The 25,040-nt window shown below is 43.6% G+C and overlaps 1 protein-coding gene across 3 annotated transcripts in view; it reads right to left on the bottom strand.

Annotated features, from left to right (window-relative positions):
* PIBF1 (progesterone immunomodulatory binding factor 1) overlaps positions 1-25,040 on the bottom strand; it is a 212,868-nt gene that overhangs the window by 25,720 nt on the left and 162,108 nt on the right. For all 3 annotated transcript variants that reach the window (XM_068267851.1, XM_068267849.1, XM_068267850.1), the window contains exon 16: positions 16,233-16,317. In XM_068267851.1, the coding sequence (XP_068123952.1) occupies positions 16,233-16,317 (85 nt within the window). The remainder of the gene's footprint in view (positions 1-16,232; positions 16,318-25,040) is intronic.

The following is a 25,040-nucleotide window of genomic DNA, read 5'->3' as shown; positions in this document are numbered from 1 at the left end:
GCCTTTACTGCAAACAGATTGTGAATCAATTTCAGCATGAAACCGATCACAATCTGTGAAGCTGCCGGTCTCCGCTGTCTTCTTCTCCGTGCTGGACTCTGGGTCCTGCTGGCTTCACTGAACTTCCTGTCCGGGGGAAGTTTAAACAGTAGAGGGTGCTCTACTGTTTAAACTTCCTGCCGGGACAGGAAGTTCAGTGAAGCCAGCCGGACCCGGAGCCCAGCGCGGAGAAGAAGACAGCGGAGACCGGGGGAGTCGCGCCGGCGGAACAGGTAATGTATTGCAACTAGCGTCGGTCGTCGGGCTTTGGAACGCCACTAACGACGCACTCCGGACCAGCCGGCGATCGAGCAAAATCTTTCGCACGGACGGATCGACGGGAATGATTGATTTTGGACGGAAATCGATCGTTCTGTCAGCGTTTGCGCAACGATTTCACAGCAGATTCGATCACAGTGATCAAATCTGCTTTATATCGGCGGGAAAATCGTTAGGTGTATGGGCCCCTTAACAAGTATACAGGATGATCAGCAATAGATAAAGGTAGCCATACACTCGTTAGATTAGCAGCAGATAGATCATCAGATAGATTTCTGATCTATCTGATGTGTTTAGGAACATTTTTTTTTTACTAGGAACAGATTTCCAATAGATTTCAGTATGAAATCTGTTGAAAATCGATCTGATGGCATTTATTTGCCATCAGATTTCCATTAGGGCCAATGCAAAATGATAAGCAATCTCAACAGATCGACCTAGATTTTCCAGCATGTCAGATCGATCAAAATCAGCCGCAAATCGATCGATTGGTCAATCGATTTGCGATCAATTTCGATCGATCGGCCGCTAATCGGCCCCGTTTATGGGACTATTACAACAGACTATAGATTGGTACTTTTCTTCTGATCAGTTGAATCTTCTTGACAAACACACATGCCTCGTTAAGGTGGCCATACAGTTATAGATTTGCAGCAGATTCGACCATCTGATAGATTTCTGTCAGATGCCTGTCAAGTCGAATCTGACAGGAATCTATCTGATGTGTGCCACACACTAGGAACAGATTTCAAATAGATTTCAGAACGAAATCTATTGGAAATCGATCTAAATGCATTATTGGACGATTAGATCCATATGCAACTCTATGGGCCATCTATCTGATCTGACCTAGATTTTCCATCCTGTAATATCAAATCGATTGAAATCAGCTCAAATAAATTTGATAGAATCGATTTCCGATTGATCAATTCCAAAAACAAAACTAAGGCCCCTTTTACACTTAATCAGTTGCTCTCAGTTATAACTGAAAGAAAACCGATTTTCAAAGTAATGCCCATGTTTTCCTATGGCACCTTTTACACTTAACGCATTTTAACTGAAATCTTCTTCCCAATGCACTGCTATGGAAAAAACGCATACCAACACGCACTAACGCACACTAACGCGTACCAACTGATTAAGTGTAAATGGGCCTTAAGCTGGGGCGGGGGGACAGGAGGATCGTTTTGTCCCAGCAAGGACAAAGGACGTCTGCAGGAGGCCAACAGAAGCGCCAGGTAAGTTAAACTTTTTTTTTTCTAAACTACTTACATGTTTCCTTTAATTTCCCCGAAATTTTTGTAACAAATGCAATACAATTTTCTTTAAGCGTTTCTTTATATTGAAAGCATTGTTGGGGACCGCTTGCAAGTTGCGGTCTGGCAAGCTGTCTCCGTAAGCATGTGTACAATATTAAGAAAAAGCTTTTTTTACCTTATTATTTACTGCTATTGGTAGTAGTGCTGCCCAAAGTTTTAAAGTTAATTTTTAAACTGAATCCAATACAAAAATTGTAATCTGCTGCCTGATGTGATGACACTGTGTGCACGCGACACGAGGAAGCGCACTCAACGTTATCAGAGGGACAGGCCGGGGGACAGGAAGTGGATGAAGATTGAAGAAGAGGCAATCAGCGCTGGGGATCGCTAAGAATGCACACGCTGGGAAGCCGCGAGGCGGCAGCGAGGGATCCCACACGTCAGCAATGCCTGACTCGTCCTTACCGATTCCAGCTATTTTTATAGGCTTGTCCATACTGTTAGGGAGGTTAAAAACCTGCAATACAAATACCTAGATATTTTGCCTGCTACAAATAGTGATGTCTTTTAAACAAGACTTAAAACGACATTTGCCTCCTTTTTGAATTAAGAGTGTCCTATAAAGACATTTACTCCAAGCAAAAAGTATGCTGCACCTCTGTGACAGTGCTATTACCTTCTCCATAGGTTACACAAAGCAACTTTCTATTCAAAAGTTCAGCTGCACACCTGATGCCCATAGGTTTTATCGGTTCATCTATTCCACCGCAGTAATTGCATTCTCACCACTATTTTTTCATGTTGCCTAGAAGCACACTGTTTACAACTTGTTTTGCACAGTTTTCTCAAAATCCCTACTTGACCCCTACCAATATAGCTCTTGGCCACATACTACAGACAGTTGTGTCTGAGGAGTAATGACATACTGTCTATTAAATCAAATTGCACAACTGAATCTTAGAATTTTTATGAAACATGCCAGCATACAAGAGTGAAATAAGAAGTCTCATGCAAATGTCTTCTAAAAATGTATGCAGCTTAAAAAATGGATCAGTTGAGTCTCACATTGGCTTCAATGGACTTGTTCATTTTTAAGTTGTAGATATTTGTAATAAAAATTTGAATGAAAGGATATGAGGTGACTGGGGTTAAAAAAAAAGTAAATACCTGAGAAGCTGCTTAATCCTCCTAAGTCGCAGTCTGTTTTCCCCAGATTGCGATTTGCAAAGTACCCGGACATCATTTACACGCAAAGAGGATTCCGCCATTGCCACCCACGTCTGCACAGTTCACATTCCCGCTCACATGTCTGTGCAGGTTGGGAGCTCTCTGCCACCACATCCTCATTCTCCAGGACTTCCTGTGCGTGCAAGCTCCCAACCTGCGCAGGCACGCGAGCAGCAATGCAAACAGCGCAGGTGCGGGCGGCTATAGAGGATTTCTCTTTCTAGGTGAAAGATACCGACCCAGGGAAGAGTCGGGATCTTCCTCGACCTTCCCCTGTGGGTCAGCGCATGCCAATATAACCATAAACTAATACCAGCAGAGTAATGCACATTGAGAAATTACTGTGACCCACGGTACATGGGAAATGCAAGCATTGCTATGGTAACACGTGTTAAAAAAGTAATGTAATCTACTGTAGCATGCTTACCATAGCAATGCTTGTGTTATATATGTACTGTGGTTCAAGTTAACTTAACGTTAGTACCGGTAATATTGTTTTGTGCTGCCCCTGTATGACAAAATTAGCATAGGTTCGTGCATCAGGCCCTTGGTGTAATAAAACACTTTACTCCTAGAGCTAAGGTGTATTCAGTGAAATACGTACAAATTCTATAGTGCCCCGAAACTGTGCTGACATCCCAGTTTTCTCAGCACTTCTGAGACAGATGTACCGGTACGTCTGCATCTTAAAGGCATTTAAAAGAATGAAGCAATAAATAAAAAGAGCTTTAGGGTGACAAAAATGAAATATGTGTCAGAGAATGAAGACACTCTTATGCTCATTACATAGTTTACCTGGGTGGTGCTCAACTCAAGAGACAGGAGTTCTAAAGGCAAGGTACATTGTGTACATGATTGCAGTGAAGTAACTTTAAGGTTAATGTACCTGAAAATGCTCGAGAAGGGAAGATTTCTTTTTTTATTATTCTAAAAGGTAGAAATAAAGAACTACTACGAAATATTAAATGAGTGTTGTAAATTGCAGTTCATGTCTTGAAAAAATAGATAAAATGGCTGAGTTGATCATATACCGTTAACATCTTTACTCCCACACTGCTGCTTCCTCTGACGTACTCACTGGTCAGTCAGTTATTCAGGCACTTGTCACCCAGGCAGTATCCATGCTAGCGTGGTTCCCCCCTTTAAAGGACAACTGTAGTGAGAGGTATATGGAGGCTGCCATGTTTATTTCCTTTTAAGCAATACCAGTTAGCTGGCTATCCTTCGTCTCTAATACTTTAAAGGACTTACGAGGCCAAGTCCATAAAAAAAAATAAAAAAGTTAGCTACCTGGCTCAGCTTGTAAGGCACGGAGGACGCCGTCCGTGCCCTCCGTGCCGTTCCGCCTGGTCCCCGCCGCTGCACAGCCCCCCGAACGGTCCCCGACCGCGCGGCCCGGGTCGGGCTCCCCAGCCTGTACCAAGATGGCCGGCGGAGCTGGCCGCGGCTGCGCGGTCTGCATAGCCGCGAGTGCGGCTGCGCAGCTCTAATGCCAACCCCCCGATCCACGCAACAGTAGCGTGGATCGGGGGTTGGCCATCTTGGTACAGGCTGGGGAGCCCGACCCGGGCCGCGCGGTCGGGGACCGTTCGGGGGGCTGTGCAGCGGCGGGGACCAGGCGGAACGGCACGGAGGGCGCGGACGGCGTCCTCCGGGCCTTACAAGCTGAGCCAGGTAGCTAACTTTTTTTATTTTATTTTTATGGACTTGGCCTCGTAAGTCCTTTAAGTCAGACACCCTGAACAAGCATGCAGTAAATAAGGGGTTTCTGACATTTTTGTCAAATATGACAAGATTAGCTGCATGCTTGTTTCTGGTGTGATTTGGATACTACTGCAGCTAAATGGACCAGCACGGCACCCAGGCAACGTGTATTGCTTAAAAGTAAATAAATATGGCAGCCTCCAAATACGTCTCACTACAGTTGTCCATTAAGGCACATACAGCTTGATTCACTAAATGTAACGCGCTCATCAGCCAGAGTTACCGTATTTTTCTGCATATAAGACCCTCTGGCATATAAGATGCACCTTGGTTTAGAGCGCAAAAATAAGGAAAACATTAAACTAAACCTAGGCACATCTACACTGCAGGGGCGTCTTACGGACCTTTTACCCCCTAAAACTGTCTCTAAGCTACTCTATCTACACTACACTGCCCAGCTACTCTACGCTAATCCCTGTTGCCCTAACAACTAAGCTACACAGCAATACAATACACTACACTAACACAAAACATTAATACAGTTCAGTACACTATGCTACGCTACACTGCACTAACACAACACACCACTTTAATACATTACACTACACTGCAATGCACTGACACAACACACAAGTACGCTACACTACACTGTAGTACACGAACACTAAACTGCACTACAATGACACATCAATACTACACCTGTTCCTGCCGCCACGCTCCTCTCCCCCTCGCTGCAGCCGTGATCCTCTTCTCCCTCTGCACGTGCAGTTCTCCAATGCCACCTCCACTTCTAGGTCCTCCGCTCCCGTGAAGAAAAAAAAGCATTAGTGGCATTTCCCCCCTCTCCTGCTGCAATCCTCTAAGCGACGCAAGGGAAAGCCGCCGCTATACGATGGGTGTTCCACCCTCCTGTTCTCCTACTTCCTGTTTACAGCACATGCAGCTGCATCATGCGTAACCCCAGCCACGTTGCGCTGGGGTTACGCATGACGCGGATGCACGTGCTGTAAATAGGAAGTAGGAGGACAGGAGGATGGAACACCCAGATATAGCGGCGGCGGCGTCTTTCCATGAATAAAATTGCTGAGAGGATCGCAGCAGGAGAGGGAGAAATGCCACTAATGTTTTTTTTTTCCACAGGAGCGGAGGACCTAGCGACACAGGTGGCATCGGGGAACTCCACCTGAGGAGGGTGAAGTGGATTGTGGCTGAAGCAAGGGGAACAGGAGCGTGGCGGCAAGATGGGTAAGGGCTTCCCTGCGCACTCTGCACACATTTCTTCGTACATTTGGCATATAATACACACCCACTTTTCTCCCTCTATTTTGGGGAAGAAAAAGTCTGTCTTATATGCTGAAAAATATGGTAATTTTAGCAAGTGCACGCTATGTGCAGTCCTGACAGATCAAAGGATTCTGCTGCGTGATGTGTTCGTAGCATGACCGCAGTGCTTCACTAGCGCAGCCGCTACTACATTAACCACTTCAGGACCACAGTCTTTCTACCCCTTAAGGACCAGGCACTTTTTTTCCATTCAGACCACTGCAGCTTTCACGGTTTATTGCTCGCTCATACAACCTACCACCTAAATGAATTTTACCTCCTTTTCTTGTCACTAATAAAGCTTTCTTTTGGTGCTATTTGATTGCTCCTGCGATTTTTACTTTTTATTATATTCATCAAAAAAGACATGAATTTTGGCAAAAAAATGATTTTTTTAACTTTGTGCTGACATTTTTCAAATAAAGTAAAATTTCTGTATACATGCAGCGCGAAAAATGTGGACAAACATGTTTTGGATAAAAAAAAACCCATTCAGTGTATATTTATTGGTTTGGGTAAAAGTTATAGCGTTTACAAACTATGGTGCAAAAAGTGAATTTTCCCATTTTCAAGCATCTATGACTTTTCTGACCCACTGTCATGTTTCATGAGGGGCTAGAATTCCAGGATAGTATAAAAACCCCCCAAATGACCCCATTTTGGAAAGAAGACATCCCAAAGTATTCACTGAGAGGCATAGTGAGTTCATAGAAGATATTTTTTGTCACAAGTAAGCGGAAAATGACATTTTGTGACAAAAAAAAAAAAAAAAAGTTTCCATTTTTTCTAACTTGCGACAAAAAAAAATTAAATCTGCCACGGACTCACCATGCCCCTCTCTGAATACCTTGAAGTGTCTACTTTTCAAAATGGGGTCATTTGTGGGGTGTGTTTACTGCCCTGACATTTTGGGGGTGCTAAATTGTAAGCACCCCTGTAAAGCCTAAAGGTGCTCATTGGACTTTGGACCCCTTAGCGCAGTTAGGCTGCAAAAAAGTGCCACACATGTGGTATTGCCGTACTCAGTAGAAGTAGTATAATGTGTTTTGGGATGTATTTTTACACATACCCATGCTGGGTGGGAGAAATATCTCTGTAAATGACAATTTTTTCATTTTTTTACACACAATTGTCCATTTACAGAGTTATTTCTCCCACCCAGCATGGGTATGTGTAAAAATACACCACAAAACACATTATACTACTTCTCCCGAGTACGGCGATACCACATGTGTGGCACTTATTTGCACCCTAACTGCGCTAAAGGGCCCAAAGTCCAATGAGTACCTTTAGGATTTCACAGGTCATTTTGCGACATTTGGTTTCAAGACTACTCCTCACGGTTTAGGGCCCCTAAAATGCCAGGGCAGTATAGGAACCCCACAAATGACCCCATTTTAGAAAGAAGACACCCCAAGGTATTCCGTTAGGAGTATGGTGAGTTCATAGAAGATTTTATTTTTTGTCACAAGTTAGCGGAACATGACACTTTGTGGAAAAAAACAATTAAAATCAATTTCCGCTAACTTGTGACAAAAAAATAAAATCTTCTATGAACTCCCCATACTCCTAACTGAATACCTTGGGGTGTCTTCTTTCTAAAATGGGGTCATTTGTGGGGTTCCTATACTGCCCTGGCATTTTAGGGGCCCTAAACCATGAGGAGTAGTCTGGAAATCAAATTCCGCAAAATGACCTGTGAAATCCTAAAGGTACTCATTGGACTTTGGGCCCTTTAGCGCAGTTAGGGTGCAAAAAAGTGCCACACATGTGGTATTGCCGTACTCGGGAGAAGTAGTATAATGTGTTTTGGGGTGTATTTTTACACATACCCATGCTGGGTGGGAGAAATATCTCTGTAAATGACAATCTTTTGATTTTTTTACACACGATTGTCCATTTACAGAGTTATTTCTCCCACCCAGCATGGGTATGTGTAAAAATACACCCCAAAACACATTGTACTACTTCTCCCGAGTACGGCGATACCACATGTGTGGCACTTTTTTGCACCCTAACTGCGCTAAAGGGCCCAAAGTCCAATGAGTACCTTTAGGATTTCACAGGTCATTTTGCGGAATTTGATTTCCAGACTACTCCTCATGGTTTAGGGCCCCTAAAATGCCAGGGCAGTATAGGAACCCCACAAATGACCCCATTTTAGAAAGAAGACACCCCAATGTATTCCGTTAGGAGTATGGTGAGTTCATAGAAGATTTTATTTTTTGTCACAAGTTAGCGGAACATGACACTTTGTGGAAAAAAACAATTAAAATCAATTTCCGCTAACTTGTGACAAATAAATAAAATCTTCTATGAACTCACCATACTCCTAACGGAATACCTTGGGGTGTCTTCTTTCTAAAATGGGGTCATTTGTGGGGTTCCTATACTGCCCTGGCATTTTAGGGGCCCTAAACCGTGAGGAGTAGTCTGGAAATCAAATTCCGCAAAATGACCTGTGAAATCCTAAAGGTACTCATTGGACTTTGGGCCCTTTAGCGCAGTTAGGGTGCAAAAAAGTGCCACACATGTGGTATCGCCGTACTCGGGAGAAGTAGTACAATGTGTTTTGGGGTGTATTTTTACACATACCCATGCTGGGTGGGAGAAATAACTCTGTAAATGGACAATTGTGTGTAAAAAAATCAAAAGATTGTCATTTACAGAGGTATTTCTTCCACCCAGCATAGGTATGTGTAAAAATACACCCCAAAACACATTATACTACTTCTCCCGAGTACGGCGATACCACATGTGTGGCACTTTTTTGCACCCTAACTGCGCTAAGGGGCCCAGAGTCCAATGAGTACCTTTAGGCTTTACAGGGGTGCTCAAAATTTAGCACCCCGCCCACTTGCCAGGACAGTTAACAAACCCCACAAATGACCCCATTTTGGAAAGAATACACGCTAAGGTATTCCATGAGGGCCATGGTGAGTTCATAGAAAATTTTATTTTTTGTCACAAGTTAGCGGAAAATGACATTTTGTGAAAAAAAACAAAAACACAAAACCACAATTTCTGCTAACTTGTGACAAAAAATAAAACATTCTATGAACTCACCATGCACCTCACGGAATACTTTGGGGTGTCCTCTTTCCAAAATGGCATCATTCGTGGGGTCTGTCCTGGCATTTTAGGGTCTCTGCAATCATTACATGTATAGCCAGTATTAGGAGTTTCTGCTATACTCCTTATATTGGGCATAAGGGTAATGCACTGTGGGCTGAAAGGAAAAATGAACGTCAAACAATCAATCAATGTGGATGCCAAAAAATTTTGAAAAAAAAAAAAGAGGAGGAAGGCGTCTGCCAGGACATAGGAGCTGCCGCCCCAAAAATCCAAACCCACCAGCTCGTATGCCCTGGCAAACCTGATTTATCCATTCACACTGATCGATGTGGATGAACAAATCATTGCCAGAGTTCTTTTTTGATACAAAGTGTTTGCCAAAGCATATGAATCCCCAACACCACTCCTCGGCCCATATGCCTCGGCAAACATATCTTTTTGACTGCGGAGGAGAAATCTCGTCCTGCAGCGCTACATGCACCGACTTGTGTGTAAGCTGACAGACGCGCAATGTTCTGTCAGGATGCACCATCAGTGCTGCAGCTGATTGGTCGGTCTGGATAGAAAAAAAGAGAGAAGAAAAAAAGACAAAACAATACAAAAAGGAGGGGAAGGCGTCTGCCAGGACATAGGAGCTGCCGCCCCAAAAATCCAAACCCACCAGCTCGTATGCCCTGGCAAACCTGATTTATCCATTCACACCGATCAATGTGGATGAACAAATCATTGCCAGAGTTCTTTTTTGATACAAAGTGTTTGCCAAAGCATATGAATCCCCAACACCACTCCTCGGCCCATATGCCTCGGCAAACGTATCTTTTTGACTGCGGAGGAGAAATCTCGTCCTGCAGCGCTGCATGCACCGACTTGTGTGTAAGCTGACAGACGCGCAACGTTCTGTCAGGATGCACCATCAGTACTGCAGCTGGTTAGTCGTTCGCTCGGTCCACCTGGAAGGTTATTGGATGGAAAAAGAGAAAAAAACCCCCAAAAAACAAGCAAGCAGCAAAGCAATTACTTCATTAACATTAATAACCTTTGAACTTTTTTAATAAAAAACTTAACATTGCAAACCAAACATTAACTTCTTTGCTTACCTGTTTTTTGTTTTTTTTTAACTTACCTCCCGAGGACAAACCTCTCCTCCCCCATGGAACAATGTGCGAAGTGCAAATCGCACAGAGTTGTGGCGAAATACATTACGCAATTTGTCCCAAGTGAAAGGAGAGGTTTCTGGCAGCCCTGTGTATTAGGGTCTCTGGAAACCCGATGTTTGGTTTCACACTGCATATTGACATATCCGGTGGGTCGAGCCCGCCGCACCGTATCGTCCAAAACAGACCTTCAGGCAATACCACAAGAGTAGCATTCGGCCTAGTAATGAACTGCGTCGCCATAGACTAACATGACTTCCGGGCCGATCGATATTGCCACAGAAGCCACGCAGTAACGTAGGCATGCACTAGCGTTAAGTCAAGCACTTCCGGCGTAGGGGGGGGACCGCAAAGTGTGACTTTTGCTAGGCATTTTGCCCTAACGCATCGCAGCAGTGTGAAATAGCACTGAGAGACCCTTGTGTGCCTACCGCTGTGTGTGGAGTTCCCTACTCTCTAATAGTGTACCTGCTCGTGGTACCTCTCAAAACACTCCCCTAGGCATAGGCCAGGCTGGTCAGGACAGGTGGGACAATAAACAGTGGTGTCACGCCTTATTCCAGCCCTGCTGCAGACACGACAGCGTTTTCTTCGGATTCGTTGACCTGGGGTAGTCGGAATTGGATAGGCGTAATGCCTTCCATGCAGCCGGCTAGTTGCATCTTGGGGTTGGGCCACGGCACCTCCTGGATACAGGAGTTCCATCACGATCTGTTTATTAAATTGAATAAACGAGCCAGTTCTCCCAGCCTTACTGTAGAGAACAAAGCTGTTGTAAATTGCCAATTGAATGAGGTAAAAAGACACTTTTATACCAGCGTCTTGTTTTTCGGGCAACTAAATAGGGCGCTAACCTCTGGTCATTGAAGTCCACCCCTCCCATGTTAGTATTATACTCGTGGACGACAAGGGGTTTTTCAATGACCTCAGTTCGCCGTTGAATTTCAACTGTCGTGTCTGCGTGAATGGTGGACAGGAAGTAAACCTCCCTCTTGTCCTTCCATTTCACCGCGAGCAGGTCGTCAGCACACAAGGCGGCCCTCTGCCCCCGTTGAAGTCTGGTGGTAATGAGCCGTTGGGGGAAGCCCCGGCGACTAGGCCGCACGGTGCCACAGCATCGGATTTTCTCTATTTTTAAGTGCTGAAAGAGGGCCACACTTGTGTAATAATTGTCCACAAAAAGATGGTACCCCTTCTGGAACAAGGGTGACACCAAGTCCCACACAACCTTTCCACTGCTCCCCAGGTAGTCAGGGCATCCGACCGGCTCCAATTTTGAGTCTTTTCCCTCATAGACCCTAAAATAAGATGTATAGCCTGTGGCCCTTTCACAGAGCTTATACAGTTTCACCCCATACCGGGCGCGCTTGTTTGGGATGTACTGTTTGATGCGAAGGCGCCCGGTAAAGCGTATGAGGGACTCGTCTACGCAGATGTCCTGGTCAGGGGTATAAGCATCTGCAAATCTGGATGACAGGTGGTCTATGAGGGGTCGAATTTTGTGGAGCCGGTCAAAAGCAGGGTGGTCACTTCGATGACAGGTTTCGTTGTCATTGAAGTGCAGGAAGCGCAGGATGTTCTCAAATCGTGTCCTGGACATGGCAGCAGAGTACAGGGGAACATGATGTGCTGGGTCCGTAGACCAATAAGACCGCAACACATTCTGCTTTACTAGTCCCGTGTGAAGGAGAAGGCCCAAAAAAATTTTAATTTCGGAAACTTGGACTGGTTTCCACCGAAAAGGCTGGGCAAGGAACTTTTCCGGATTGGCGGTTATATATTGTGTGGCCTTACGGTTGGTCTCTGCCACAATTAAGTCCAAGAGATCCTGGGTGAAGAACAGATAGAAAAAGTCTAGGGCCGATCCTAGATTATCTGTCTCCACCTGGACTCCAGACTGGGCGGTGAAAGGGGGAAGTACGGGTGCGGCGGAATCAGGGGATTGCCAATTTGGGTTTGCCAGCACCTCTGGTAAATTAGGGGTAGTACGGGCCCGTCTTCTTGGTGGCTGCGACTGGGATCTTACTGCACGTGCCACCGAACCAGTTTCAACTTCCATGCTGGTGCTCGCCACTTCATCAGGGTTTACGGAAGTACTGGTGCTAGGTCCAGGAGATGTTGTGCTGCTGGTGCCTGCCCCACCATGAAATCTCAGACCAGCACGAACACCACTCTGCTGCCCTTGAGGCTGATCCTGCGCCACCTGCGGTCCAACAACATGGGGTGTGGTACGCCTGGCTTTAGCCGGGACCTCAACCTCGTCATCACTATCGGTCAGTGAGCCACTGCTCAATTCAGGTTCAAACTCTGACCCGGAAGATTCGTCGAATGAGGCGTCCCAATCGTCCTCATCCGACTGGGCCATGTACCTGAGAACCTCATCATCGGAATACCCCTTTCTTGCCATGGTGGGCTGCTAAATTTAGGGAGTATTTGAGAGGTAGAAAGCTGTGGTCACTGAGTTTTGATAAAAAAAATAAATCAAAACTGAGGTTTACAGTGCCACAGCTATTGTACAGTGTTTTTTGCAGTGATCAGAAAAAAAATTCTGTCACTGCGGTGGGGCGGGCTGAACGCAAGTGCAGGCGAGCGATCAGACCTGATCGGGCAAACACTGCGTTTTTTTTGTGTGGATCCTAGTGACCCTAATAGATCTGACTGCGATCAGTAATGATCACTTACAGATACTATATAGTACCAATGTTGATTAGCGACAGTGATGACGCTAATTAGTGACTGTGGTGCAGTGGGCTGAGCACTAACTGACACTTACAAAGGGGCCTAGCTAACTGGCCTAACTGCTAACACTAGTGATACTAAAAAAGTGACAGTTTTCACTGATCACTGTTTTTAGATCACTAGGATAGTGACAGGGGGGTGGTGGTGAGTGGGGAATCAGAGGCAATCAGAAACAATCACAGGACAATCAAAGGCAATCGCAGGCCAATCACAGGGCACTCAATTCACGGGACAATCAAAGCCAATCACACCAATCACGGCACAATCAAAGCCAATCGCGGGACAAAGCCGATCACGGGACAATCAAAGCCAATCACGGGACAATCAAAGCCAATCACAGGCCAATCACAGGCCAATCAAAGCCAATCACAGGCCAATCACGGGACAATCACGGGACAATCAAATACAATTACAGCACAATCAAATTGAATGTCAGCACAATGAAATTGAATGTCAGCACAATCAAATGCAATTACAGCACAATCAATTACAATGCACTGGGAAGGTGATTGGGGGGGGGGGGGTCTGAGGGCGATCAGAGGGTGTGGGGGGTTGACTAGGTGTCCGCACGGGGCAGACTGGGTCCTGATCTGGTGGGTGGCAGACACAGGGGGTGACGATAGATCAGTGAGGGATTACATGGGAGAATAGATGTAAACAATGCACTGGGGAGGTTATCAGCAGGGGGGGCTGAGGGCAATCTGAGGGTCTGGGTGGGTGATCAGGTGCCCCCAAGGGACAGTTTAGGGTCTGCTCTGATGGGTGGTGGTGACAAGGGGTGATAGGCAGGTGATAAGCAGGTGATAGACAGGTGATCAGTGGGTAAGGCAGCTGTATACAAACGTATACAGTATACAGGGGGGTGGTCTGGGGGTTGGTCTGGGGGGGATCTGAGGGTAGGGAGGGTGATCAGGGTACCCTAGGGGGCAGTTAGGGACCTACCCTAGGGGATAGCGTCCCTAGATAGTGACAGGGAGTGATTGATGGGTTTTTAGGTGGGTGGTGGGGTGCTAGCAGTGGTGTGCTGGGGTGGTCAGGGGCGGTTCTGAGGGCTGGGGTGGGCGATCGGGGGGTCTGTGTGGGGCAAAGAGTGTTTTGCTGCACTTATCTATTGGCTGCCTGTCCTCTCTGATGGTCGCACGACGAGTGACCATCAGCGGAGGAGGCAGCCAGTATAATACACTTTGTTACAATAACAAAGTGTATTATACACTCTGATTGGCCAGATCGCGCAAGTTTGAAACCCGCCGGCGCTGCTGATTGGCCGGCGGGTTTCCGAGTAGGGTGGGCGGAGCCTATTGCCGGCGGCGATCGCGTCATTGATGACACGATCGCCGCACAGCCACCGCTGATGCCGCCCCCGCCGATGGGCGTATTGCGGTCGTTTGGGCCCGGACTTTGCCGCCGCCCATCGGCTGGGGGCGGTCCTCAAGTGGTTAAAGTGATCCTGAGTCGAAGCTCAGGATCACAATCACATACATACCTTATAAAAGGGAAGCCTCAGAATCCTACTGAGGCTTCCCTTGCTGATCAAAAGCCCTTTCCACGTCGGGACTGCGTAGCTCTTCTTCCTGATGCGTGGCCGCGCAGTAGCCGCATGAGCTTGCCCACGCATGTGCAGTACCACGGAGCCCGCAGTTCCAGCTTGCTGCGCATGCGGGCTGGGTCGGCTATTGCATGGCCACGCTGAAGCAGAAAGAGCTATGTGGCCCCGTTAGGATTAGCGACAATGCATTGTCGCTAATCTTCTGGGGGGCCACGCTCAGCGATGGGGGACAACACAGCAGGGAAGGAAACTTCAATAGGATCCTAAGGCTTCTCTCTCTTTAGGTAAGTATCTGCTGTTGTGTCCCTGAGCTTCGGGTCTGATACTCTGAAGTAGCGGCCGCACTAGTGAAGTATAGCAGTCGCGCTCTAAACACGTTGTGCAACACTTAAAAGGATCATGCATAACTTAAGAGCGCACTCTACATTTACAGGACCGCGCATAGCGTGTGCTCATTAAAATTACCTTGCGCAATACTTTTAGTGAATCAAGCTGATAGTACAGAAGAAGCATCTCACATCCTCATTACCTTCCAGGCGGCCACTGGCCTGCCATAAGGTAGACCATGCAGTGGGGAGTGAGCTGGACAGGGAGTACAATAGTTACTTCTCCTGGTTCCAGATAGTAGGTAGTAAAAAACTGACAGATCTGACAGTCCATCTCAGTTTTATCTTTATTCCATACAAAAGCACTCCCCGGAAAGTATTATACAAAATCGTAAGCCAGCTGCCCTATTCATTTGCACACTATTTTTCAGTTCAGTAAGTGCTTTTATAAATAAATAGCTTAGAATGCCCCATAAAGAGATGGACTAGTCCAAAAACCTGACAGATCTGTCAGATTTTCGCTTTTACTTCCTACTGTAAGTTAAAACATGGTAAAAAAAAAGTAATCAATAGTGCATTGTACTCTGGGCGAAATGTATATTTATATGTATGTATTTTAAATTTTACAATTATTTTTGTGTGAAAGTGTCCTTTATGAATCCTGGGCTCCAACTGACAGTTTCTCAGTAGACAGACTGGAGTAACTCTGTGTGATAACTAATCAAATATCAAAAACATCCTGTGTAACTTTGAAACACTTATGAGTGCAGGAAACAAAGCGTGCTGAGACTCGAACACAAAACCAGTAAAATGCAGGAGCTAATTGAATTGCAGTTCATCCACAAGGAAAACATCAATGTCCTATTTATGTACTGGAGATACACTGTGAGGTAGAATACAGCAGGGGAATACAACACATACATAAACCCTATGCCAAATCTTCACATAAAAATGTTGTATGACAAAGGTCAAAATTAACATATTCCTGCACTGTGTAGATTTTCTAAAAGAGACAGTTTTCTAAAACTAACTATGAAGATTTTCTAAAAGAGGAAAATTGCTGGAATTATACTGAGAAGGATATGACACTTTCCGATAATTCTGTTAAGGTGCCCATACCCTTTGTTTTTCTAGTTCGATTCTCTGCAGATATAATCAATTACCCCAAAATGTCCAACTGATCATTTTTTGGTCGATTCTGACCAAAGATCAATCAAAGGATCCATCAGACAGGACAGTGGATTGGCAAGAGGCAGGGGTGTTGGTAGATCCAGGGCCCATAGCATTGCATTGCATCGAGCAGTATAATGCTGCAGTTCGTATATTTTCAGTAGATTCCCTATTGGAATCTACTGATGCTGATGAATCAATGTGCAGTGTGTGTACTCCTTTCAGAAAGGAATTGATCGTGTTTCCCCATTGAATAGCAAGCTATAAGTTATGGCCAGCTTTAGTCACATGACTGTGGCATCACATGGAGCTTGGAAAAATCCTGTATGAGGATTCTCCTTAAAAAAAAAAATAAAGGAAAAGAAAAAAAGAATAACAAATTAGACTATACCTCTTGATGGTTTAAAAGCTTCTCCAGGTCAGCTGCCATCTGGTTTTTGACCCGAAGGAGGCCAGACTTTTCTTTGTTCAAATTACTTCACAAACAAAAAAAAAAGAAATGGAGGAAATAAAGAGAAGAAACTGGTTATTGCAGTTACTGACAAGTACATCATTCACTAGAACCAAATTTTCAACTGAGAAAAATCAGACAAACTGAATGAAAAGATGTCAAGTTAGTTATTGCTGAAAACAGGAATCTTAAGGTGGTTGAATAAATACCATGAGTTGTATAGAAAAATTGAAAGTTTTTATTTATTTATTGGGACCTTGAGCAGTACCCCAAATTAAAAAATGTCACATACCTGGGGCTTCCTCCAGCCCACCGTAGGCCACAAGGCCCCCGGCATCCTCCTGGCTCCTCTCCGTGTCCCGCCGGGCGACTCTCCCTGGATCCTGATGTTTTGCGTCATCACTGTGGCCGGCATGACAGTCCTGCGCATGCGCAGTTTAGAGTTAGAGAACCTCGCATGCACAGGAGTGTCACGCAGGCTGTCGTGATGACGCAAACCGTCAGGATCTAGGAAGAGTCAGCCCGATACACGACCTGGGTGTCGCTGGTAACAGGAGCCGCCGGCGGGACACTGAGAAGAGCCAGGAGGATGCCGGGGGACCTCGCGGCCTACGGTGGGCTGGAGGAAGCCTCAGGGGTAAGTGAATTTTTTTGAATTTAGGGTACTGCTCAGGGTCCCTTTAAGAAATATGATTGAATGTCCCATTTTTTCTATATACGTTTGTCAGGAGTGGTGAACTATCACACAGAGCCCTAATCCAAAAGTATTAGGTAGACAGATGTGCCCACCAATATTAAGAGGAGAAAAACAGAAGAAAGCATATTTATCCAAAAAGCTTGGGGTCCTTTTAACACTACATCAGTTGCTGTTTATTATACCTGAAAGGACAACTGATGTGCAAGGTAATGTCCATGTTTACCTATGGCACAGTTCATTCTATCTATGTTTTAACTAAAAGTTTTAAACTCATCAGTTTTTCAGTGTTTAGCGTAAAATAGTCCTAGCCCTGAAAAACAACTGTTAATGTAAACATAAAAAACACATACAGTGCTTTTGTTTTGCAGCTGCAAGTCCATTAAATAGTTATGGAATAGAATACAAATATTAATAAAGCCTCTACGACTTTCTTACTCTCTTTATAATTTCAAACAATTAGAAAGGAATTTAATGTATTCTGAACATATTGCATTGACCGGCTGAAAAAAAAAAAAAAAAAAAAGTCGACAATGCAATTTAAAGATTGTGTCCATGATTTGTCTAGAATGCCTGAAGCAAGCAAAAGTATGCTTTCTGGAAAAGTGACTTTCCGCTGTGTCAGGTAAAAATAGCCTTGCTTGTTTTATTGTCATAGTAACAGGCATTTGTTGCATTACACATTACTTCAGGTGTTCAGCTTTCTGACGTACTGTGCATATGAAGGTGGTTAAAAATGAACTTCAGCTGTGACAAGTTATCTTTACACAATAACCCAACTACGTATTTTCAGCTAGGATTAAAAAACAAATCAATATCTACCGGTTATGATGCAACACTTAAAATAGTTACTAAAATTTACACACAAATAATGTTTTATATTTTATCAGCTTTTTTAACAGAACTGTGATACACAAATCACTGTTAAAATGTAAAATGTGTGCCTTTGAAAAGAAATGAATTCCAAACAAACAAAATATTAATCTGCAACATAACAAAAAAAAATGTCTAAATGTCAAACTTTTGTTATTTGTTTTGTAATCTGAACACTTCATTGGCTAATTAGAGATAATAGATAAAATGTAGTGTAAATTGTAAAGTTGTTGTTGCATTGTATTTGTGTTTGCTTTATAAATGTTACAGCATGGTGTACAGAATACCCATAAAGCTCATGGTGACCCAGAACCACTAGGAAAGGGCTAATGCATGATATTTTTTGCGTTTGATAGATAATTTCCGGCATGTCTGATATTCCTCTCGTTTTACCACTCGATTTCTTATAGAAGTGAAAATGGAAATTGATAAGAAAAGATAAGAGAATAACACATCGTGTGTACCTAGCATAAAAGAGACCAAAAGCCCTCTTACTAAAAAGCAATGCTGAGTACAATTTGCCTTCTTATAACAAAAGGTATTTGCAATAATTCAGCTTTAAAGGGAACCAGAGAGGTCGGGGGGAAGCTTTTATACATACTTGGGGCTTCCTCCAACCCCATACGCACAGATTGCTCCCACGCCGCCGACCTCTGCTGCCTGGATCCGCCGGTACCGGGTCCCGTCATCACCACGAGTCGGCTGGCAGACGCGGCCAGATGTCCGCATCACACGGGGCTCCCTCCATACACATACGCATGAGGCTGCCTACTGCGCAGCCACATGCGTACGAGTATGGAGGGAGCCCCTGTGATGCGGACAATTGTCCGCATCTGCCGGAAGTGATGGGACCCGGTACCGCCGATCCAGGAAGCGGAGGATGGCGGCGTGGGAGCGATGCAGGCTTATGGGGCCGGAAGGAGCCCCAGGTATGTATAAAATCTTCTATTTTTTCAGCTCGTTCCTCTCTGGTTCCCTTTAAAGAGAATCTGAAGTGAACAAAAACTTATGATATAATGAATGGTATGTGTGGTACAGCTAAGAAAGTACCACAGATATGTCTCATATTGTTTCCAGTACAGGAAGAATCATGCTGAGAATACACCATGAGATTTTTTTTGGCAGATAGATGGTTCAATAGATAACTTCCGACAGGTTCGATCTTATTTGCGACCATTTTTCGGATCGATTTCTCATAGAAGTGAATGGAAATCGATTATAAAATCGATCATAAAATCGATCATAAAATCGATTGGAAAAACAAAGGTACAGTAAGTCTGCTAAAAAAAAATCTCATTGTGTATTCACTTGTTATCTATGCAAAATAAATTTTCGGAGCTCCTGACTAATTTAGTCAGAGTGGAGTGTTATTTTCTGAAGCACTTATACATCAAAGAAACCGTGAAAGACAACTTCAGATAAGATTTTATTCCAGGGAAGTTTAAAGGGTCATTAGCTCTGCTCTGTTTCATAGTTAAAAATGCAGAGTGTAGTTTGTAAACTGCAAATATTAGAGAATGACGCGTTGTTCTTCGAAAAAAAAAAAAAAAAAAGCATATAACTGAAAATAAAAATGAGACTCTTTCTTTGCTACTAATGTTCTATTCATTATTCATACTACAAATACAATTCAGTATATAATAAGTTTTATTTCAATTCACTGTCACTTTAAGAAACTGTAGTTTCCCATGATGCCCAAACATGCAAATTATCTGTTTATGCCCCTGAAGCCAGGCTTAAGGCTGCTTACACACTAAGACGTTACAGGCACACGTTAGTGCAGCCTGTAACGCTCCCCCAACGCACAGCAATGTAACACAAGTGGGCTGTTCACACAGCCCACGTTGCGTTACACGTAACGCTGCACGTTCTCCCGAAAGTGCAGCATGCTACGGCGTTACAGCGGCAGACTGTTTGCACATGCTCAGTCAGGTTGGGGAGGAGCGGAGAGCGGCCAGGCACATGGCTAATTAATATTCACTGCACGTTGTGACGTACAGTGTTTACTTCCTGGTGCGGCCGCTCTGTGCGGCGATTGGCCGGCGGGACCACGTGATGCCGCATGCGTCCAAGAGTACGCATCACGGCATCACGGACGCCAGAGTGAGCTGCACAACGCGGCTCACTCTGATGTCCACATCGAAGTGCACCAGGCCTTGAGTTAGGTGCACGTTATGCGACCTTAACGTAGCACCTAACGCAACGTCTTGGGGTGTAACTAGCCTAAATCCAGAACCGATGGTATACAGCAAGCCTTATAGCTACATTTTATAGAGCCGCATCCAGACAGCCAACATGCAGACAGCCTGTTTCAGACTTTCTGGTCCTCATCAGTGCATGATAGGGATTGATGTGACTCTGTGTTGATGACTGTCCTCAGTTGGTTTAAGTGCATGCTGATCATGTAGCACATGTGGCATGGTGGTATGTTCTTATTCATTTCTCAACCACTGTTATGATCACTTTCTGATCACAAAACCTGTACGCGCCCAATTCCAAGTGTGTTCCATACTTTCTGAAGTTTTCCCAGTAAGCAGATTTCTGTACATCTTTAAGAAGGAGAACAAGGAGTGTGCTATCGTGCATTACCCTTTTTTTTTTTTTTTTTTTAAATCATAAGAACATATTACACTTACTAGAATGTAAAAGCTGCAAGCATATAATAAAATCTAAGATTTCCCTTCATTGGTGCCCAATCCTGTCCTTCCTCCTGAAGCCATGGCCAGCAGTGTGGGTGTAAATTGAAGTACTGGAATCTACCAGGAGAGGAGCCAGCTGAGAGGTGGATCCAGTGTCAGTGTGCCATTGCGTTAGATCTGACAAAGGCGGAGATTGCAGAAAATCGTAATGACACGATAGCACACTGGCACTAGATCCACCTCTTAGCTGGCCCCTCTCCCGGTAGATTTGAGTGCTCCAATTTACCGTTCCGTTTGCGCTGTAGGGCAGGTATCTTACTGTACTATCCGTACAACTTTGCCAAGTCTGTTATTTCTGAAACTCTGCTGTGGATTTTCATTTAGGCTGCTTTCACAGTGCGACGTTACTGCAGCCTGTAACACAGCCCAACTCACAGTAATGTAAAATCAATGAGCTGTTCACAGTGCCCACGTTGCCCTGGAGTAGAACGCTGCACGTTAAATGAAAGTGCAGCGTGCTGTGCATTATACTCGTATTTGGCTGTGTTAGACTGTTTGCACATGCTCAATAATGTTTTTATTTAAATGTGCCGCATGCGCTGTTTTTCCGTTCGATCCGTATGTGTCAAACAGTACGCATCAAGAGACGCATAACGCAGTGCAATGTAACGCCCAACTTCAAAGCTAACATGCGTTGCGTTAGGGGCACGTTATGCGACCTTAACGTCGCATCCAACGCAACGTCTTAGTGTGAAAGAGCCCTTAAAGATTATAGCATGTGCAAAAAAAATCTTTGCAGACTTGTCTGACATGAATGGGTGTCAGAGGTCGGTGTCTTCACCTAGGCTGTGACATCTGATCACATAAGCTCAGACGTTCCCACCTTGAGGGAAGAATGTTCTACAACTGCAATTAACTTGTTTTAAGTAGAATTTAAAAACAATATACACCAGAGGGCCAACATCACTGGACTCGATGCCTGGATTAGCCAATCCCTGCCTATAATCTTCAATCACTTTGACCCCATAGGAGAGAGCTGCAGGACATTGTTAATGACCAGAAAAAACAAAAGGGAAAACTGTGATGAGCTCCCCATTACGAGATTTCACCAAGTATAAACTAATGAAAAATGTAATTAGCGGACATGTAAAATGGCATTCCCCGAATAAATAGCAGATGCCAAATGCTTAGATGTATAAAAGGAAACTGTGCTAGCATACTCTTTGTTTACACAATTAAATTGTATATTTATACTATTTGTTTTAATTCAGCAACTGCAAACATTATTGGATTTTGAGTTATGATGATTCCTTTGTATAGGACTAAAGTTATTATAATTTTTACTTTTTTTTTTTTTTTTTCTAAACATGAAAACTGATGAGGAATCAATAAAGGGATGATTATCCACAGATGTGTGAGTGGTCTGAAACTCCGACATAACATTCAATAAAAATGTGTTTTCCTACTTTTTATTACTCATACAGTTATCATATATGCTTTTGTGCATAAGTAATATTGTCTTTTTACAAATTACAAGTTTCCAAAGTGTAGTTTATCGTGCCCTAAAAGCGGTCATTGCATTTTATTCAAACTGCTTTTTTTTTACTTTATATTAACATTTTCTAATGAGCTATTCTGGTGTGTGTGTGTGTGTGTGTGTGTGTGTGTGCCACAGAGAGCTTCACAGAGAGCTACTTTTTACCTGTTACATTGTGTTTACACATTGTAACAACATTGGAATGTAAACAAAGATACTGTTATCTCCAGTGTGGATGCGGACTTGAAGCTGAATAGCAGGACAAAGTGCTTTGTTTAACCATTTCAGTGATGTTCTGCTAAAAAAAAATTGGGATAGTTGCTTTTTAAGCTGTGAGGAATCTTTTAGAGCAAAGTAGAAATGCTGGGTTTCAGACCACTTTAGGGCTGGTTCAGACGGACGTCTGCGTGGCGTCGCGTCTGGGGGCGTTGCGGCGGCTGCGCGGTCAGGCTTTCAGTAGCCTTCGGTCGCGTTCCGATGCGGTCACGTTTTTTTTCCCCCTAGGGGAACATTAGCCGTCATGGTTGGCCGCTCCCTGGAAGCAACATGTCGCTTCCAGGGGCAGCTCGAATGCTAACAAAAATCAGGATCCAAACGCAGCGTTTGGGTAAAAGCGCACAAAAGCTTGGTGTAAACGCTCCCATTCACTTGAATGGGAGCGTTTACCGCGACGTTCCGAACACTTGCGGTAAACGCTCCGCAAGCGTCCGTTTGAATCAGCCCTTAATGAATCAATTCTGCCCTAATTCATGCCTTTGTATTGCTTTAGTGCATATTGTGTGGAAGTTTTGTGTATTGTATATATAAAAAAAATAATCTAAAAAAGGTTTATTCCCTTACAGGATAAGTGTGCAATGCTGACTCCCTGTGCTTATGTCAGATCCATTTAAGTTGGACAAGCTGTCTAATCATCTACCCCATTTTATCACCTACTGGAGGTGGTCCGGAAACAGCCAGGAAGGGGCACCATCCTTTCCTAAAGGTGGCCACACACCATACAATTTTTTAAATATCCTTTCAATTCAAGAATTGCAATTATTTTTTCTGTCTGATTGTAACATTTGAAAAATCTGATCAATGTTATTTTTTCCCCTAATTATGAAAAAAAATAAATTGAAAACTAAGGAAAAATTGCATGGGTCTGTACATCAAGTAATTGACAATCTACCCTATACCATTCAATTTTCATAAAAATTGATCAGAAAAATCCAACACTTCCAATCTTATTGAATAAAAATGGGAAATTTGATTGAACAAATGAAAAAAAAAAACATTTGATTTTTTGGGATAACCGATAGTTTTTATCTAATTGCCATAAGATTGGATCATTTTATTGAATGGTAAGTGGATACCTTAAGTTATCACCATATATTTCACAGGAGGGAGTGGAGAAAAGTGATGGGTATGGTGGCATGCTCCACAGAAATGAAACATCCCCAGCCCCCCCCCAAAAAAAAAACAACAACCCCTCAACAACAACAAAAGAAAAAAAACCAGAAGGAACTACAATATGTGTTTGTTTTTTTAAGCAAGATATTTTAGTCATCCAATGACTGCTACCTTTGTCACACTATTAGCAACTTGGAGTTTCATAGAATTTATTGCAGCTATGATAGTGGTGCCTGATAAAGTAGAAGTCTATGGAGCTTGGCAGAAAGTACATTGGATAATATAAGCAGCAATTAACAAGGTCTCACAGCTGTCTTATATTACTGAACAACTGTAGGTATTGTGATATGTCAACTTTACTTTTTATTTGTGCTTTCTTATTGCACCTGAGTTCAGGTACACATTAAATCAATGTCTACAGCTCTAGGATTCACTGCAGTGTTCATGGGAAAGAAAGGACACTGTAAACATGTCATTTCTTTGTCATCACTTTAACATTTCTAAACAAAGCCTTGGAGTATGACTAAACTATGAACTTCGTTACATTTCAAAGTTGGCATGATCTAGCACACTGTAATCCCTACAAGAAAACGGCAATCTCATTTGGCTCAATAATGATGGAAACACCCTAAAGCAGAACAATCAGACTCCAAGAAATAGCCCTGATACTAGAACTATAAAATACATATTATAAAATTTTTCAGCATTAAAAGCATTATCAGGAAACAAAATTTCTTCTTCGTTAGAATATTTTTCTGTCATTTAAAATGTGTCCATGGATAGATTAGACTTTCTGTAGGACACAAGTCAAAACAGGTTTTTCAAAACCGATTTGTTTTGGTATACGATGAAGCAGGAGGCAGAAAGTGAACATACTCTGCATGCAGGAGTGCATTAAAAAACCATCGACCCTGCCTGCTATACAGTTTAAAACAGTAGTAAAGTAAGGGTCTATGGCTAAAAGAATAAGAGGCAGAGAATCAGAAGGACAGCCAGGCAAATGCACATTGTTTAAAAGGAAATAAACTTGTTAGCCTTCCTATCCTTCTCACTTCAGGTTCCCTTTGAGTGCACTGCAGTTCCGTTTCTTACAGTGGGAGTTCTTGAGTGCTAAGATAACTACGGTAGGTAACAGGAAAAAAAAAAGATGTATTCTGCTGTTCGGACATCTTTGAAAAATATTAGCTTAATTACTCGAATGTTGATTTTATGATTACAAAGCTTTGTAATTCACTCAGTTGAAATAAGTACAGGTAGTCCCCGGGTAAACAAACCAGATAGGGACTATGGGTTCATTCTTAACCTGGATCTGTCCATAGGTTTCTTCTAAACCTGAATTTGTTCATAAGTCGAAACACAGTGAGGCACATGGGGGCATTGAGGAGATACGGGGGACAGAGATGGCTCTGTCCCCTGTATCTCCTCAATGCCCCCATGTGCCTCCAGTGACCCTCTCTGTATCACTTCTGTTCCCTTGTGCCTTCAGTGTCCCTCTTTGTGTCACCTCTATCCCCCCATGCCTTCAATGACCCCCTCTGTCACTTCTGTCCCCCTGTGCCTTGTATTTTAAATCGATTTTCTCAAAAACTATAAGTTCTTTTTGAAAACAAAAAAAA

The sequence above is a fragment of the Hyperolius riggenbachi genome, chromosome 2, assembly GCF_040937935.1.
Source record: "Hyperolius riggenbachi isolate aHypRig1 chromosome 2, aHypRig1.pri, whole genome shotgun sequence".
Lineage (NCBI taxonomy): Eukaryota > Metazoa > Chordata > Amphibia > Anura > Hyperoliidae > Hyperolius > Hyperolius riggenbachi.
This window is presented reverse-complemented; position numbering and strand designations above follow the sequence as displayed.